Source organism: Mus pahari, chromosome 7, assembly GCF_900095145.1.
Source record: "Mus pahari chromosome 7, PAHARI_EIJ_v1.1, whole genome shotgun sequence".
NCBI lineage: Eukaryota > Metazoa > Chordata > Mammalia > Rodentia > Muridae > Mus > Mus pahari.
Genome location: NC_034596.1, coordinates 109922722 through 109939697, shown reverse-complemented (window position 1 = coordinate 109939697; position 16976 = coordinate 109922722). Strand labels below are relative to the sequence as shown.

At 38.3% G+C, this 16976-nt stretch overlaps 1 protein-coding gene across 5 annotated transcripts in view; it reads right to left on the bottom strand.

Moving 5' to 3' along the window:
• Esyt2 (extended synaptotagmin 2) overlaps nucleotides 1-16976 on the bottom strand; it is a 98975-nt gene that overhangs the window by 13109 nt on the left and 68890 nt on the right. For 2 of the 5 annotated variants that reach the window (XM_029540579.1, XM_029540583.1), the window contains exons 9-17: nucleotides 15975-16151; nucleotides 14531-14613; nucleotides 11503-11551; nucleotides 10270-10359; nucleotides 9740-9835; nucleotides 7832-7933; nucleotides 4637-4699; nucleotides 1451-1525; nucleotides 731-817 (exon numbers count right to left, since the gene is read on the bottom strand). In XM_029540579.1, coding sequence (XP_029396439.1) covers nucleotides 731-817; nucleotides 1451-1525; nucleotides 4637-4699; nucleotides 7832-7933; nucleotides 9740-9835; nucleotides 10270-10359; nucleotides 11503-11551; nucleotides 14531-14613; nucleotides 15975-16151 — 822 coding nt within the window. The remainder of the gene's footprint in view (nucleotides 1-730; nucleotides 818-1450; nucleotides 1526-4636; nucleotides 4700-7831; nucleotides 7934-9739; nucleotides 9836-10269; nucleotides 10360-11502; nucleotides 11552-14530; nucleotides 14614-15974; nucleotides 16152-16976) is intronic. The other 3 variants (XM_029540580.1, XM_029540581.1, XM_021202012.1) reach the window with 3 other exon arrangements.

The window sequence follows — 16976 nt, the reverse complement described above, 5'->3', positions numbered from 1 at the left end:
TTTCACCAAACCCAAAGGAAGATAATTACAAAAAAAAAAATCTAAAAAAAAAAAAAAAAAAAGAAGAAGAAAATATCTAATAAATAAAAAAGAGATAAACAATCATGGTCATTTCCTAATACTACAAATAAAGATTAACTTGATAGATAGATCTAAACATAAGATGGGCACCCTGGCTAATCTTGTGTCAACTTGACATACAAACTAGAGTCATCCAAAAGAAGGGAACCTTAATTGAAGAATGTTTCCATAAGATCTGTCTTTTCTTAATTAGTGATTGATGGGGGGAGGCCCCTGCCTATTATGGGTAGTTTTATTCCTGGGCTGGTGGATCTGGGTTCTGTAAGAGAGTAGGCTGAGCAAGCCATGAAAAGCAAGCCAGTAAGCATCACTCCTCCAAAGCCTCAACATTAGCTCCTGACTCCAGGATTCTGCCCTGTCTTGACTTCCTTCAATAATGAGTGTAATTCTAGCAATTTGGAAGTGTAAGCCAAATACACTCTTCCTTCCCCAACTTGTTTCTGACATGGTGTTTCGTCATATTAAAAAGAAACCCTAATTAAGACAACGGGTTTGGGAGAGCTGTGAGTCACAGAGAGAATAAGAGAATTTCTCTATCTTGACTGTAGTTAATGGGTCCCAGTGAACTATGTACTCAGAAACTGTAAATGCACATAATTTTTAACAATCATATTTCAAAATATAAGCACAAAATGCAAAATATAAATACCTCAACTTCAAGGTCCTGGCGCTTGGGGTTATGAATGAAGAAAGTGAAGTTTTCCTCCCAAACAGGTTCACTAGTTTTGTATCGAATCTGTAAGAAACAGTTCAATATCAATTTTCCAGTAATTTCTACAGAGAAGGACTACTGACTCAAACACTTACTCATTTAATGTGTATACAAACACCAGGTGATTAAATCAAAAGACATATATTTCCCGAGCAATGTACTATTATTTAAGTAAGCACAGAAGTGTTCCAAAGATGAAGCACAAGCTTTGTGAGGTGTATGAAAGGAGCTGACAAGGTGTCCACGCCTAGTTGCTGAGAGACCAAGACCTCTGCTGCTCTATGGTCTTCAGTTTTCTTATGGTTCCTGTCACTGTACTCCACACAGCCCTGCTTTGTAAAGGATTGTCAAGTAAAATTTAACAGTGTCCTACAACTGTAATTTCTAAACTCCCCCCCCATCAGAAAAGAAGAACATACAATACCTTCTGTGTTTGCTGAATCTGAAGAATAAGTACTAAAAAGCTTGGGAGTGATTCCATATCTTTCACATGAAATAAAAAAAAGTCTATCTATATGGTATGTTCTATGTCATAAGCAGCTTGTGTTTATGAAATGATTTGCATGTGGAAGCAAAGCCTACACATCACACACCTGCTGGGGACAGTGACAGGTGGGGCTCTATGGAGAGCAGCTCAGAAAGCCATCAAGCTCTTACCTTACTCTCTTGAGCCTTGTGACCGACTGACATCTGGACAAGAGGATTTGGGTTGCTGTTTATTTTCTTCCCTGACTATCCAAAAAATAAAACAAAACAAAACAAACAAAACACAAAACCAGGTAAAATAAATAAACACACTTTGAAATGGGTCCCGCTAAAAACAAGATTACAGATCAATTTTTATGAATAGTCACTTCTATTTACCTCTGATACTTCAGACACGGAGAACATCAAATAACAATGGAAGTAGAAAACGACTGCTACGCAAACCCTGAGCCACCATTATTATGTCCATCATGAAGCAAACTGAGAAAACTTCCATTTCACATGCCTTTTTATTTATTTATTTATTTATTTATTTATTTATTTATTTATTTATTTTAAGCAAGAGAGAGTCTAAAAATACTCCTTGGCTAGTGTGGAACTCTGGAATGAGTGATTCGCCCACATAAGCCTCCAACCAAAGTGGCTGTGACTATAGGTACATGTTCCTATGTCAGGTTGCACACAAGTTTGAAATGTCAAACTTTAAAAGTAAGCAATAGAATCTTTTAAAATTTAAAACTTTAGTATTAACTATAGTTCTAAAAACTGACCTATTAGGATAACAAATATGTAAGTGCAGTGAACATAAATAAATAATAAAAAGAAGACAAATGTAAAAGAATGTTAACTCAGAATACTTCTCCAGCTGCAGTATAAAACATTACAGTTTCAGATTCACACCTTTAGACCTTGAACCTACCACCATCCTGTTCAAGTAAACAGTTACCAGACACTGGATAGTGCTTACTGGCCGATAATTAAGCATCACCAGAAGAATAAATATCAGTTTAGGATTACATGGAATTAAGCAAATATAAATATGATTTAAAAGTTTGTAAACAAAAAATGACAAGAAGCATACTTTAGCAGAGAGCTGACAGAAGAAAATGTAGTAAAACACAACAGATGTGGCATGAGGTTTATTTGTAACTTAGCCCCACAAAAAGATGCAGTTAAATGTTAATGTATATTAGAGGGTCACAAAAAGGTATTTTAGTTAAATAATTTTAGAGTCAATCCTCAACACTGCAGCAATGACAGAAATAGATGTCAAAATCATTTGCTTATTCAAAAGATATGACTAACCCAAACCTACTGTGATAATCTATTTTCTGGTTCATCTTTTTGATGTGAATGAATTCTGCAAAATGAAATAAATACTGTTAAAAATATCAAAGCCAACTGATTTTTTCCCAAATTCATTTCCTCTTTCTTTAATATGAGAATTCCTAACCCTGAGCTGAGCACAAGTCCTCTAGGAATAGGGACGCCACCTCACTTCTCCTCCTGGCTAGCTGAGAGACTCTGACTTACAAGGAGGGCATGCAGGCCTTGCCTATACTGAGTATGAGTTTCAAGCTACTAAGGAGAACTTGCATAGCTCTAGAGTATAAAATCACACTGATTTAAGTCATATCTTCCTTTGATACATGAATTTATTTCTAACTAACATTAAGACCGTATTTGTGAAAATGGGGCCATTCAGTTTTAATGAATCTACAATTTTAGTGAGCTTCCTTCTAATATTTTTAAAAATAAAATGAAGTTTATAATTGGTAACATTAAAAACTGGCCTCTGAACAATTTGCAGTTGTCACTGCCTTAATCAATTTATTATGCATACTTGTGTGTGTGTGAATGCTACACTAAAATCTATTCTAATCTAAAGTTGCAGTATATATAAAATAAATAAAAGTTTAGCTTGCACTTTTATAATCTTTTTAATGGTTCATAGCATAAGAGTGTACCTTAACAAAGATGATGTTTTAGATTATATAAATAAAGTCTTTAAATCATTCATTAAGTTTTCTACCATGACAGAACATCTAAATTACAGTAGCACATGTCAAAAGTACAAAATATGATAAAAAAATATAGTCTTTTAGGTCACATGTTGATCACCCAAAGCATGGTCTTGTTCTGTTGAAATATATCTCATCTTAAGTTTTGATTACTGAGACTACATTTTAATCTGAGCCTTAGGCTCCACATCTACAAAAGAGGCACAATACCATTTTAATAACTTTTTAGGCTTAAATGAGCCAATGTGTTAAACCAGATAATTACAGCACACCTATTTATCAACCTATTACATATTTTTATATGTAATATTTTAATTTGCTTACTAACCCAATGGAGAAGATATCACCCCCGCCCTGTAAGTAGGATGTACTGAATATCGCCTTCAAATCACCACGCTGAGCAGCATGGCTTCAAAGCTTTCCTTCCTGACCTCTGTGCTCTGCTGTCCAATAAGGCAGCAAGCGAATGGTGAGCAAAGAGTTGCTACATGTGGTCCCTTCCTAAGTTGCCATAGGTCCCCACTATGCTGGGAGCATAGTTTCAGCCACGTGTTGACCAGCACTCTCAGGGTATGATGCCCTACAAAAACTACACCATTATCTCCTTAGTTTAGGTCATGGTAAGGTTTACAAATATGGTATTAGACAACTCACTGACAGTCTGCTTCATTTTAGAAATTTAACTTAGTTTCCTAGATGAAACTGATTAAAATATTCCTATTTCTTTGGAATATCAGGACAATTATACTTAAAATGCCCCTGGCTCTCACTGTAATTAAGCTAAATTAAGAAACAAACATTAACAATTTAGCTAGAGAACACAAGCTATTGTCTTGGAAATGAAGTGGAGCTTAGTTTTCAATATACCTCATTTGATAAAAATTGAACCTTCTGGAAAGATCACCCAAGCCCACAGCACCAAAGCCATGAGGTTGATTCAGTGAGGCCCTACTCAACATATTGGAAGAGGCAATTCCTTAAGCATGCATCCTCAACAGTTTGCAAGGTGCATCTTTAAATCACAATGTGAAAATTTGGTTAAGATTTTAAATAGAACTTTTAGGTTGCCACTCACAAGTTCAAATTCAAACAAAACACTATTTCAATGGCTTTATGATAGAATGAAATCTAAATTTTCATATGCTGAAATTTTAAAATTTAACTGTGGTTGATGTAAGTACAAATTCTGGGATAGCAAAAGCAGGATCTCTTCTTTTGGACAATCAATTATTAACTAGGGTGGGAAGTCACCTGCCCACACATTTAGGAAAGCCAAAGTACCATCTTTCAATATGTCTTGATTAGCACTAGAGCCTCAAGGGAACACTTCGTTTACCTTTAAAGCTCTCTGAACTGCAGACTTCTTCAAGACACCGGGGTTAAAGTCTAATGGGTTACTCTTTCAGATCAGAAGAAAATGAATACACCAAGGGTTAATAAACATGCAATGAGGAGTTTATGTAAGGTTAATGACGCAAAAATTCATGAGAACAAATATTTAAACTAGATCCAAAATCATACAAACTGCCAGATTTATGTTCAAGATTTTACCGCAAGTGACTGATACTCTAAAATACCAAAACACACTTCCTCATCCTTGGTAACCCTTCACCTCTTCACCTATGACCTTTAGTGTTAGCAGAAATCAAGAGTGTGACTTGAGGAAAGGCTCTGCTTACTATCCTTTGCCCAAGACTTTAATGTCACTCACAATTAGGGCTTTAATATGAAGCACAGTAGCAACCAGGCTTTCCACACTGGTGGAGCTGGTCCTACCTATGGTGGCTGCCGCCATTGCTATGCCATCTGAGACCTGTGTTTTTGATGTAGCATCATCCAGAGATGGAGCCTATCTCTTTTTTGAATTCCCAAGGTGTTGAAGCACTGGCCAAAAAAGTCATCCAAAGTTTCTCCTGGACTTATATACATCCTATTGTTATAGGATATATGTCCTCCTGACTGAAGTTTTTCAGCTAGTTGTTTGTTCATTCTCAAACTGACCATTTGTTTTAGAAGCTTTCAGGATTCACATTTGAGGTTAAAGGTCATTGCCATTTTAGTTGTAACTGATTTAAAATGACTTTAAATTTGATTCTTAGGTTTTATTTTTTCTTAATGTTTTATTAAACTGAAATTGTATGAGAGAAGATGGAGAAATTGCTTCCCAGTTTTCTATGGTATATGGGAACTGAGAAGCAAAGCACCTATCTGGGCTCCTGTCGTACTAGTGGGTCTATATCTAGACTATTCAAGCAGGGTTACAGGGCTCTCTGAAGACTCAGAACATACTGCCTCTATGTCTGGATGAAGTCTGGCCAGGTATTCCCTAACAAGTTCCATAAAGCATTTTGGTTCAGAGGGAGCCTGACTGATGCTCTACAGATGCTCAAGGGCCTTTCCTGAAGTTCACACTGGATAGAAACAGCTGAACCAAATGTACTTGCTATTCTAACATGCATCAATTATTGAGAAACAAAGACAACAGTGGTGGTGTGAACTAGGAATTTGACAGCTGTGTGAGGTCACAGAAAACTGTATGGCACAAGGGGCGGGGGTGGGGTGGGGGGAAGACTAGTTACTGAAATACTGGCAGATGGCCAGGTACCAGAGGTCAGGCAGGCACTATGTACCACGTACTCCTGGGTCTCTCGGTCACTGCAGACAGCAGTACCTGTCCTCCCCCCACCCTCGCCCCAATCAAGAACCATGCACTAGGGATAGAAGTCACTTGAGACTGGTTGCCTAGCATGGAGGAAGCCCTGAATTCAGATCCTAGCACCTCAAAAAATTGGAACTGTGGTCCATACCTATGATCCCAGCACTTGCAAATAGATGAAGGATTATCAGTAGTTCAGTGGTTATTCTCAGCTATATAAAGTATTTCAGGACAGACTGGGATATATGAGCCCCTATCTCAAACAAAGAAAACCTAAAATTACATGTAAAAAGTATATTTGTCCTTATGGATCTGCTCAGTGGTAGCTATGGCATAGGCAAGTTCTTACATGTAAGGTAGGCAGCATGGAGATACCATTCATCTCAGATAATCTTCAGTTACAGAATTAAGAGACTATGAGCAGTGAGCATTCTACAGTGATAAGGTCGGTCCCATATCACTTATATGCGTTGTGATGTCTTTATACTGGAAACCAGTGAATAAAAAGTGTATACACATTTACTCCACAGAACATTTTAAGTGGTGTGTATATCTTCATCATAAAGCTCAACATGACTTTGAAAAGAATGGATTCTGAGAGCCTGACAACTGATGTCAGAACTACAAAGCAACTCAAGAATCCAACTCAAAAATATGTTCTTTGTGTCAAAAAAAAAAAAAAAAAGGAGTTATAGATTAAGAAAAGAGAGAGACCTAGAAAAGTCACTGGACCCACTGACAGAATTATTCAGATTGGCCTTGTCTCTTATAGGAGTTTCTGATGACATTTTTCCTAAGAAAACAGAAGCATAAACCATTTTCTAAGAAGTGATGGCTTCTACTGGAATTATCATTCTAACGGCCTTCCCTTTTTTTGGTTTTGTTTTTGAAACAGGGCCACAATGCTGAAAGAGGAAATGTTCCTGCCTTAACATCCAGAGTGTATGAGTTACAGGAGGTCACCCCTCTACACCAGCTTTCTTAAGCAGATTAGGAGTACAGAGTTAGAGACATCAAGGTGCTGTTTATTAGTAGTGTGACTAGCCTATTCTTCAGGGTAATGCTTTTCCTCATCCACAAAACAGTGCTAAATACCTTTATTTCCTTTCTTAAGAGGTCTTAACAAATCTCACTAATTATAGTACAAATCTAAAGGGTGATTCCATACACTACTTAGTATACTAGAGGGTCTGGTGTAGTTTTCTATGACCCCAGAAGAAATGAACTCAGCAGCCACCAGAGAGCCCTGAACAGCACAGGTGTGGAAGCAGCAGCCAGGCGATGGGATCAGACGTAATGCCATCAAACTCGGGGAACTTTTTAAGTTCCTAGAAAGAAATAATCATCGACCCCTATAGCTTTCTTCTCCAGAAGCTCTGGCTGCGCCTGTGGCAAAAGCAAGCTCTCACATGATGTGCAGACTCGTGGCTTCATGTGACCATAACTGGTGACAGAGAGGACAAGGTGATGTGGACTAAAAGACCGCCTAAGTTCTAATGCTGCTATCCTTCTTGAGGACGAAAAGTAGATTTGTGAAAGTTAGAGCAAAATTTTATTTCTTCCTGAGATGAACCACAAAATTAATTTAACCTTATGGCTTTATTTTTCCCTCAGAGGACTAATTATACCACGTTATGGACCAGCAGCAGTAGAGTTAGTTCATGTTAGTTCATCTCATGTCAGATGTACTCCCAACATCACAGCAGAGTCACATTTGACAAAACCAGCATCAAATGAAGACATGGTAACTGAAGTCATGCAAGAAAGTGAGAACAGCATGCACAACATTCCAGTGAGCAGACTGCACAGAAAGAAGCTCCAGGCCACACTCGGGCAGTCTTTAATGAACACAGAAGAAGGAGCTGGAGGACTCACAAATAGTGTTCTATAGACTGAGGTAGTATTCTCACAAAACACTAGTCCCGACGCTCGCCTCTCTTTTAAGTAGCCACACCCAAAGTTTCCCTCGTAGATACTCTTAGGAAAATGGAGACAGGAAGAGAAAGCAAAGAATGGTGGATTGTGGTCAGTGGGCACACACCAGAAGCACAAATAAACGGTGCAGAGAGAGTCAATGGATCCCAGGACAGACAGGGACTGGCCAACAAAGCCTCCCCATTAAAACCAACAAACAGCAGGGATGGCTTTGTGGATCCTTTGCCTCTGATGAGCCACAGCACACTGTGAGCAAAGTGCCCTTGGAACAGAAGAGCAGCACATTCCTCTCTCGAGATCATGTGACATTATTTGCATTTCAAATCGAAGTGATAAAACACACGGCTTTACAGAAAAGCTCAGTCTCTTTTTTCAACTGTACCCATCACTGTCTTCTATACCCTAAACTGTGTAATACATTCATTTCTTTTGAAACATTTTTTTTCTATGTATTCAGTTGGGGCAGAGAGTTTGCCATGGCACTCAGGTGGAGGTCATAGGACAACCCGAAACAGTCAGTCCTCTTCTCCCTCAGACCACTGTGTTTTGGGAATTGAACACAGGTGGGCAGGTTTGGAAACAATCGCCTTTTACGCACTGAGTCATCTTGACAGTCTGACAAATAAACATCCCTCAGGCACTATAAAGCATTGCAACATTATATATCAAACATAGTTGTGGTCAAAAGCAGAGCGTTCTACTGTGTGAGGAATTCTACAGAAAGATTAAATAATAATAAAGTAGATATTCCCAAACAAATAAAAATAGGTACAGTCACAGGCTTTAATGGAAAGACTGGTTGAAAGATTAAACTATTTAAGAAAAAAAAAATTGTACGAATTTAAATAGCTAAAAGACCAGGAAACTTCATTGAAAGAAAGGGTATGGTATTAGAAAATGATAACTATATATTCCTATTATAAAATGCTCAATCATATTTCAGTTGTTAAGTTGAAATACAATGTACTAATGCACAAAAAATATTAATTTCATTTTTTTGTTCACAAAGCTCAAGTAAACATAAAATTTTCAAAAACTAAAAGGTGTTAAATGATGCAATTTCATAAGCTATCAGGATAAAAGTCCCCAAAAGACTGTTAGACAAGGTAAGCAAAGTGCTTGTTTGCTTTTGTTTGGAGTCTGCTCACAAATGCACTTATATGACTGAGCATTTACTATGAAGGAAGAATTATGCAATGGGTAATCTTGGTGGGTACACCACCTGTAACTGTTGTAAGCAGTTGACACAATGACATAGGGAGTGCCCTCATATGCAAACACATTGGTACTTAAAAAGTGACCCAATAATGTAACACTTATGAGGACAACATTACTTTAGCTAGTGGGGTTTATAGCAGGAAAGTGAAATATTCACTATCCCTAACATGTTCACATTACTTTTTGTTTTATACTTTCTCCTTCCTAAAACCAAAACAATCTGATAGAAACAAATAAACATTATTTGACTCTGTTTGAGTCTTTGTTCAACTGGAAGTATCCCAGGTACCTGAAGGTCAGCACCTACCTGATGGCACTAATAATGTTCCACTTTAACCCTGAGGACAGTCCCAGCTCGGCAGCTCACTCTCCACTGTGCTATATCTAAGACGCACTTAAGGTTTGTGACCAGAGCTGCTTCATTTATTCCTCATTTTAAGAGGAGGATTTTTACCTTGAGACAACTAGGCTGTACTAATTAGATACAAATACACATGTGCAAAGCAAATACTACCTTATGCCCCTCTCTCTGTTGCTGCCACATAAGATTAGGTAATATATTGTAGCTGGACAAAGTAGTAGTTTCCAAGTAAGGAACACACTCACAGGAGTTAGCTCTGTGTTACCTACCGGAAGGTTCCTTGCAGAATCCAAATACAAGATCAGCAGTGCAGATGAAAGGCCATCAATGGCTTGATCCTTGTCAGCTCTGACGTCTGCCAGCACCTACGGGGTGAGGGAACAGTCTCTGTGAGCGCCTGTCTACAAGAGTGTACACTGTCTTCACTTGACTGTGCTCAAGAAGGTAAAGTAACATACAATCTAATACATGTAGCAGAACAAGAACTGAACCGATGTCTGTCAAGTGACAAGATTATTATCCATACAAACCAATTAAAATGGAGCACTAAGATGACATAGTTCTTCAAATCCCTGTGCTACTGCAAGCACAAAATTTAAAGGTCGCAGAATAGGAATAATGACCCATAAATTGTATTTTTTATACTTTTATTCCTGTTTACCACTATAATGACTTATGGCACAATAATCAAAATTACTAATACCATTTTGTTTAAAATAAATACTAACATAATCAAAGAGAATGGTCCTAATAATCAGGAGTAGGTGGTCATGAAGGGAAGACACTGACTGCACAGTACCTTGTCAAGGTTTGCAGCATCAGGCATTAGTGTGAGCCACTCTAACTTCAAATGTAGCTTTCCTTTGGGAACCTCGTCCAGAGTAAACCACTGTAAACAAAGTTTTTAAGTTCAGCAAAAGTGTTCCTGAATAAAAAATTCTGATTAAACCAAGTCTAAAAACATTGCAAGTTGCTCACTGACCTTGTGGCACCAACAGTTCTTAACTGGCCCTGAAGGAGCAACTTGCCATTTTATGTCTCATGCTCCAAGGGCCAGGGTTGGACAGACACCATGCTCAAAGACCCCTACGCCCAACAAAACCCTTAAGGTATAAGGAGAACTATCATTGCATACAGGTTCAAGTGCTCCAGTACTGACTAGCACTAACAAGGTTTGTGTCCATGTATATGGACTCACAGAGAATTTAGAGGTCAACAGAGGATAACACTGAATAGCAGAATCAAGTTCAGATACTTGGTTTTTCATTGTTGTATATCAACTGATAAAACAGTACATAGTTGCTTTAGCTTAAAGGTAGTTAAATGAAGACAACCAAACACTCAATGCTAAAAATGAGTGCCACAGGCAGGATTCTGTCTCTCCTGTTCACCTCTGTGCTCACTGACTGGCAGCTAACAGATGTACACTGAGAAATGGACAGAAGCACTCAGGGGGGAAGGGTGCTGCTGTGAACGCAGAGGGGTCTCAACATTGGCTTAGCTGAGGAGGCTGTACTGGCCCAAGTGTTGCCCATCTTTTATCTTTTGGAAGCTATAGTTTTCCTTTATGTATTTTCTTATTTTCATGGCATTATGGATCACTCTCCCTACTTGAAATAATATCGTTTTGCTGCAAATTATTAGTGCATTTACAAATATCTTTTACATTCTGACAGCTCTGTGTATCTCTGCTATTCACTCCAACTACAACAAAAATTTCCAACTGTAAACTGTTTATGCATCTTTGCCCTAATTCCTCCAAGGCACCATAGACTGTTCACAAAAAAAGTCAAGTTTACATTTTTGTGCTCACCCACACGTTCTGCCCAGGGCTTTGCACATCTATACATGCACACTATTACTGAGCTATACCCTTATATTTCAAACATTTGTGAAGCGAATATTGTTCCTAAAGTAGCAGCCAAACTTCTCACACTGGGTAGGTAGGCAAAAGCAGTAGGTCACAGTGACTCTGGAACACAGGAGATACTTATAGTGTTCATTAAGTGGACCAAAGTCAGAGAAAACTTACTTCATCCAAAAGGCGCTCCTTCTCAACTTCAATAAGATCAATCATAAGACTATAAGAATAAAACAACACAAAATTTTAGAACATAGAAATGCACTTCTTCCAACTGAAGAAGCTGAACATTGTCTATGAAAAAGTACTCTAGAAACGTAAAAAAGAAAAAGAAAAAAAAAAGCTATACAATTTACCAGGAAACTTTCTCAATGCTTCCTACAACTTATGTCCAATAAAAATCAAGAGTAAGAAATAACAGGATAATTTTTTGTGTCAAAATATTGAACACATATACTAGAACTGACACTAGAACACATAGGCTAGAACTGATTGCTCATGTGTGCGTGCACATGGAGGCCCGAGATAAACATCAGGAACAGACTGCTCATGTGGACATGCATGTGGAAGCCTACGACTATCATTGGGAACTGACAGTATTCTCATATATGGATGCCTGAGACAAATTTCAGAAGTCTTCCTCAAACAGTCTTCATCTTACTCATTATGACATCTTCCAGTTGAACCCAGAGCCTGATAGGACTAGTTTAAATAGTAGGATTGTTCTGGCCATGTCAGCCTCTGCCTTCCAATAGCTAGAATTACAGGCAGCTGCACTGTTTTTCTGGCATTTATGTGTGTTCAGGGTCTGAACTTTGATCCTTATGCTTACATTGCAAGTTCTTTATGCACTGATTTCCCCAGCCACAGATGATTTTCTGTTTCTTAGACAGGGTCTCACAATGTAGGCGAGGCTGGCTTTTAACTTAAGAGACCTGCCTGCCTCTGCTTTCCAAGTACTGGGATTAAAGGTATACACTACCATGCTTGGCTAGCTGATGAGTTTTTACATGTTATCCTTTAGTGCTATCAGTCACTGTTATCAGTGCTAACAGTGCTGTGGACAGTTATTTGTATAATGAAGTAAAAGTCCATACTATATCAAGTCCCTTAGCAGGTCTAGAGTAGGTTCCATTACCACCAGACAATCCTACTCTAATTCAATCATGGCACTACCACTCTGGAGCTAGCTAGCAATGAAGATGAAGGGATTAGTATACTTGTACTTTTGAACATATCTCCCTTCTCCCTTACAATCTGGGCTTCAGGGTGAATCAGTCCAGTCTTTCATTGACAATATGCTCCTATGTCATTTACCAGCCTCTCACCAACATGACTGGACCATGTTCCTGCTCCTACTTAAGCTTGTATTAAATCACAGATTCTGAAAACACAGTACAATACATAGGTCTTAGAGATTCTCAAGTCAGGGCATAACATACAAGGCCATACTTGATGAGGCATAATCCTTGGTAATGTAACCCAATCTTTCACCATCCCTCTCCACAAGCAACTCATTTAAGTAACCTTAATTAGATAAACATGTATTAAATGTGTGTATGCATATTTATTTGTTATGTGTACAGATGCAAACACACAGCTGTGGAGGCCAATGTTTTTCTTTATGTACAGTTTTTGTTTTCTTGACACACAGTATCTCACTGACCTAGAATGCAACTGACCAAGTACTTTAGTTGCCCCTAATTAGCCCCAAGGATATACCCATCTTTGCTTCCCCAGTGCAATCATCCCCAGGGATTACAAGCATGTGTCACTATGCTCAACCCCCCCCCCCCTTTTCTTTAAGATTTATTTTATTTACAAGTACACTGCAGCTGTTTTCACTATACCAGAAGAAGGCATTGGATCCCATTACAGATGGTTGTGAGCCACCATGTGGTTGTCAGGAATTGAACACAGGATTCTGGAAGAACAGTCAGTGTTCTTAACAGCCCACTTACTTTATTTATTTATTTATTTATTTATTTATTTATTTATTTATTTATTCATTCATTCATTCATTCATTCATTCATTCATTCATTTATGGTCTCTATGCTTTCAATGAAAGCATTCTAACAAATAAGCCAGTGGTTTTCAGCCTTCCTAATCCTGCAACCCTTTAATACAATTCTTCACATTGTGGTGGCCCCCAACCATAAAAGTATTTTTATTGCTGTATGACATTTATTTTACCCCATATGTGGAGGCCTGAGACGTACCCACGTATTGGAACAGTAAATACCGATTTGTTTATTACAGTTGAAGAACTAATATTACAGGCAGCCATGAGCCATCTGACATGGGTGCTAAGCACTGAACTTGGGAAGAGCAGCCAAGAATTCTTAACCACTGAGCCATACCTCACAAGATGTAAAAAAAAAAAAAAAATCACAGAATAATTGACTGCCTTTATTGTGGACACACTGTGATGCACTGGTGACATTAGGGCAGAGATGGGTAAAGAGTTCACAGTAATGGAGATTACAGTATGATGATTGTAACTATTTTCATAAATGCAATTTTGCTACTGGTATGAATCACGAGAATCATTCTAACTGAGCTATCTTCTCAGGCCTGGAAACATACTTTTTAATATTTATTTTTGCTATCTTAATGTGTGTGTGTGTGTGTGTGTGTGTGTGTGTGTGTGTGTGTGTGTGTGTGTAAAACCAGGTGAGTGCAGGTACCCACAGAGCCAGAGGAGCTGGAGTTTCAGTAGCTGTGAGCCATCTGACAAAGGTGTTAGGTACTAAGGAAGGGCAGCAAGCATTCTTAATCACTAAGTTAGTCCTTCAACTGGAATAAACAAACCATTATTTACCATCCCAATATGTGGGTACCATGAAAGTGACTATTCCCTAGCAAACTGAAAAGCTTAACATTAAATCCACATTTACAACCTGGAAGGAAGTAGTTTCAGACTTCCCTGCACAAAGAGGGGCTGGGGGGTGGGGGATGAGGGAGCTCTGGATTCACTGGCTCTCCAGCTTGCATAGTCTGACTTGTGGAATGAACCTTAGTGTAAGTCTCTGTGATGGACAACAGAGTGTTTTTAGAACCTAAAAAAAAATTAAGATATGTGGTAAAATAGATGTCCTATGTAAAAGGCATTTAAAATGTGTATGTGTAAATAAATGAATCTTTAAGCTTGCATCAAGGAGAGTGATTAGAAGGGGGTTCCCAAGCTCTTATTTTCACCTTCCTAAGAAGTCATCCTTGTCTGGATCTTCATCAAAGAGTTCAATCTCCAATTCTTGTCCAGGATGTTCATACACTAAAGCCTGAAAATTAATGGTTAGTAGTTAGGCAGTTTTACTATCACAATCAAATACTAAGTATGATGATTATAACAAATATTAGCATGTACTTTTCTCTTGCAGTAAGCAGTTTTAAAAGTATACGGCTAGCCGGGTGGTGGTGGCGCACGCCTTTAATCCCAGAACTTGGGAGGCGGAGGCAGGAGGATTTCTGAGTTCGAGGCCAGCCTGGTCTACAAAGTGAGTTCCAGGACAGCCAGGGCTATAAAGAGAAACCCTGTCTCGAAAAAAACAAAACAAACAAACAAAAGTATACTACTTTCTTACTGTCAGAAAACTGACTTATACTTCTTGATGACAAGGCCATTCTAAAATATTTGTCCACAGAACAAGTCTGTTGGGCCTGTTTCTGGTTATCTGAATTCTGTGTCAGTGGGCCAAGCACAAGCCTCTGAAACTAGGTGGCAGTGTGAAGTCACCCATACATAAAATATAAGGTCTACACCAAGTGAATATGCAGAAAATAGTCCTAAATTCTGAACTGCTTCCATTCAGATGCAAATCTTGAAAAAACTCTTATCCACTTAGAGAATAGGAACTGCCAGGTGACAGGGAAGGGGCAGAACAGCAGAACACACCATTGTTCTCAACAATTCTGTCCTCTGAAAACTTCCAGTTTTGGATCCAGCAATTTATACATATGACATTGTACTTAAGGAGCACTACCTATAGTACTGCACTTAGTGGCCCAGGCCTGTCCAGGTCAAGAAATTCAATGGAATGACTACAAAAGTCAAGTAGATCCTAGCTGGGTGTGGCAGTGAACACCAAGTGCTTGGGAGGCTGAAGCAGAAGGATCAGGAGTTATAGGCCATCTCAAGATATAAATAAATAAACAAACACCATCTCAAGGGAAGGAAATATAATGTTTTTAAAAAAGAAAGAGAAAGAACATAAAAACACAAAAAAGGAAACAAAATGTAACAAAACTAATAATGACCATTATCTATCCACTGAGATGTAAAGTTGTCCAGATATATTAAATGAAAATATATAAAACAGTATATTTCTATGTTTATGTGTTTTAGCAACATATAGTATTTTATAATCAGAAAACCTATTTATATTAAAAATATATATTGCCACAAATCATTGTGGTGGCCTTACATAACAACCACTGCTTAAAAGTATTATGTGCTCACATTACAAGACTGTTCTGTGGTAGGAGAGAAAGTACAAACTTTCTCAAAAATGAGAAATTAAAAAACCTTCAACAATGGTCCAAGGTAGCCACACTTTTGAGCGACAGGTCTGGAGTGAGATTTCTCGTGCCCTCTCTCAGTTACCTAATGCCTTTTTAATACCTAATTGACCCCACTGCTTACCTCATATACTTCATTCCATTTTGGACTAAGGTTCTCTTTGATGACTTTGCTCTGGAAGATTTGGTTGCCCACCCGGATAATTCCATAGGGGTCTGACTTTCCCTTGACAAGGCCTTTAAGGTAGGTGTCTTTTCCCTGAAGATCTTGAGCTTCGATAAAGTGAATCCTTAGGACACCCTGAAGAGAGGAACAAACCACTGACCATTTGCTGTGGCGAATAGAAGACATAAAGTACACGTCTCAGCAGAAACTGTGACTGCTCAGCTGTGACATGTCCTTAGAAAACAAGAATTAAGACAGGAGGACAGTATGTCATCCCACTAGATGGTAAGATTGTTGCCTGGCAGCAAGGACTCCTCAGCAGAAGTGCAGCGAGAGCCTTGGCAGAGGGAACACTGACTGCAGAGGTTCTAGTGGGGCATATGCTTACCCCCAAGAAGCCAATACCACACGGCCACAAGGCTCACCAAAAATTATTACATTTTGAGACTAAGTAGGTAATAACCGGATAGGGTATATCAGACCTGCTACTAAGCATTTCTTATTCAATTTTTAGATCAACTCTATGAAATACTGTTATTAAGCCTATTTTATAAAGGAAGAAACTGAAACTTTGAAGTAGCGGTCACCAAAAATTAACACTTCTTCCCCAAAGTTGTTTTATTTGTAAGAGAAAAAAAAATATTTACTCATTTTTCTATGACAAATAGTTGGTAGGGTAATATTCTTCCTTCAAATGCTTAAAAAAATTATAGACTAATATTCCTGCTTCTTAGGACAAGACAAGCTTCTCTGCAGATGAGCACATTTTAGAAAGCACTAAAAGATTCTTGCCTGTAGTTTCATATAGTTACAGCTGAGGTGGTATGGCCACATATTCCCACAAGATTTGCATTAAGCTCAGAGAACAAAGATTGCTAAGATCTAGGCCAGCTCCAGTGTTTATTGTACTTAATGCACAAAACAAACTTATATATTTTAAAGAAAGAGTACCCTCTCTTT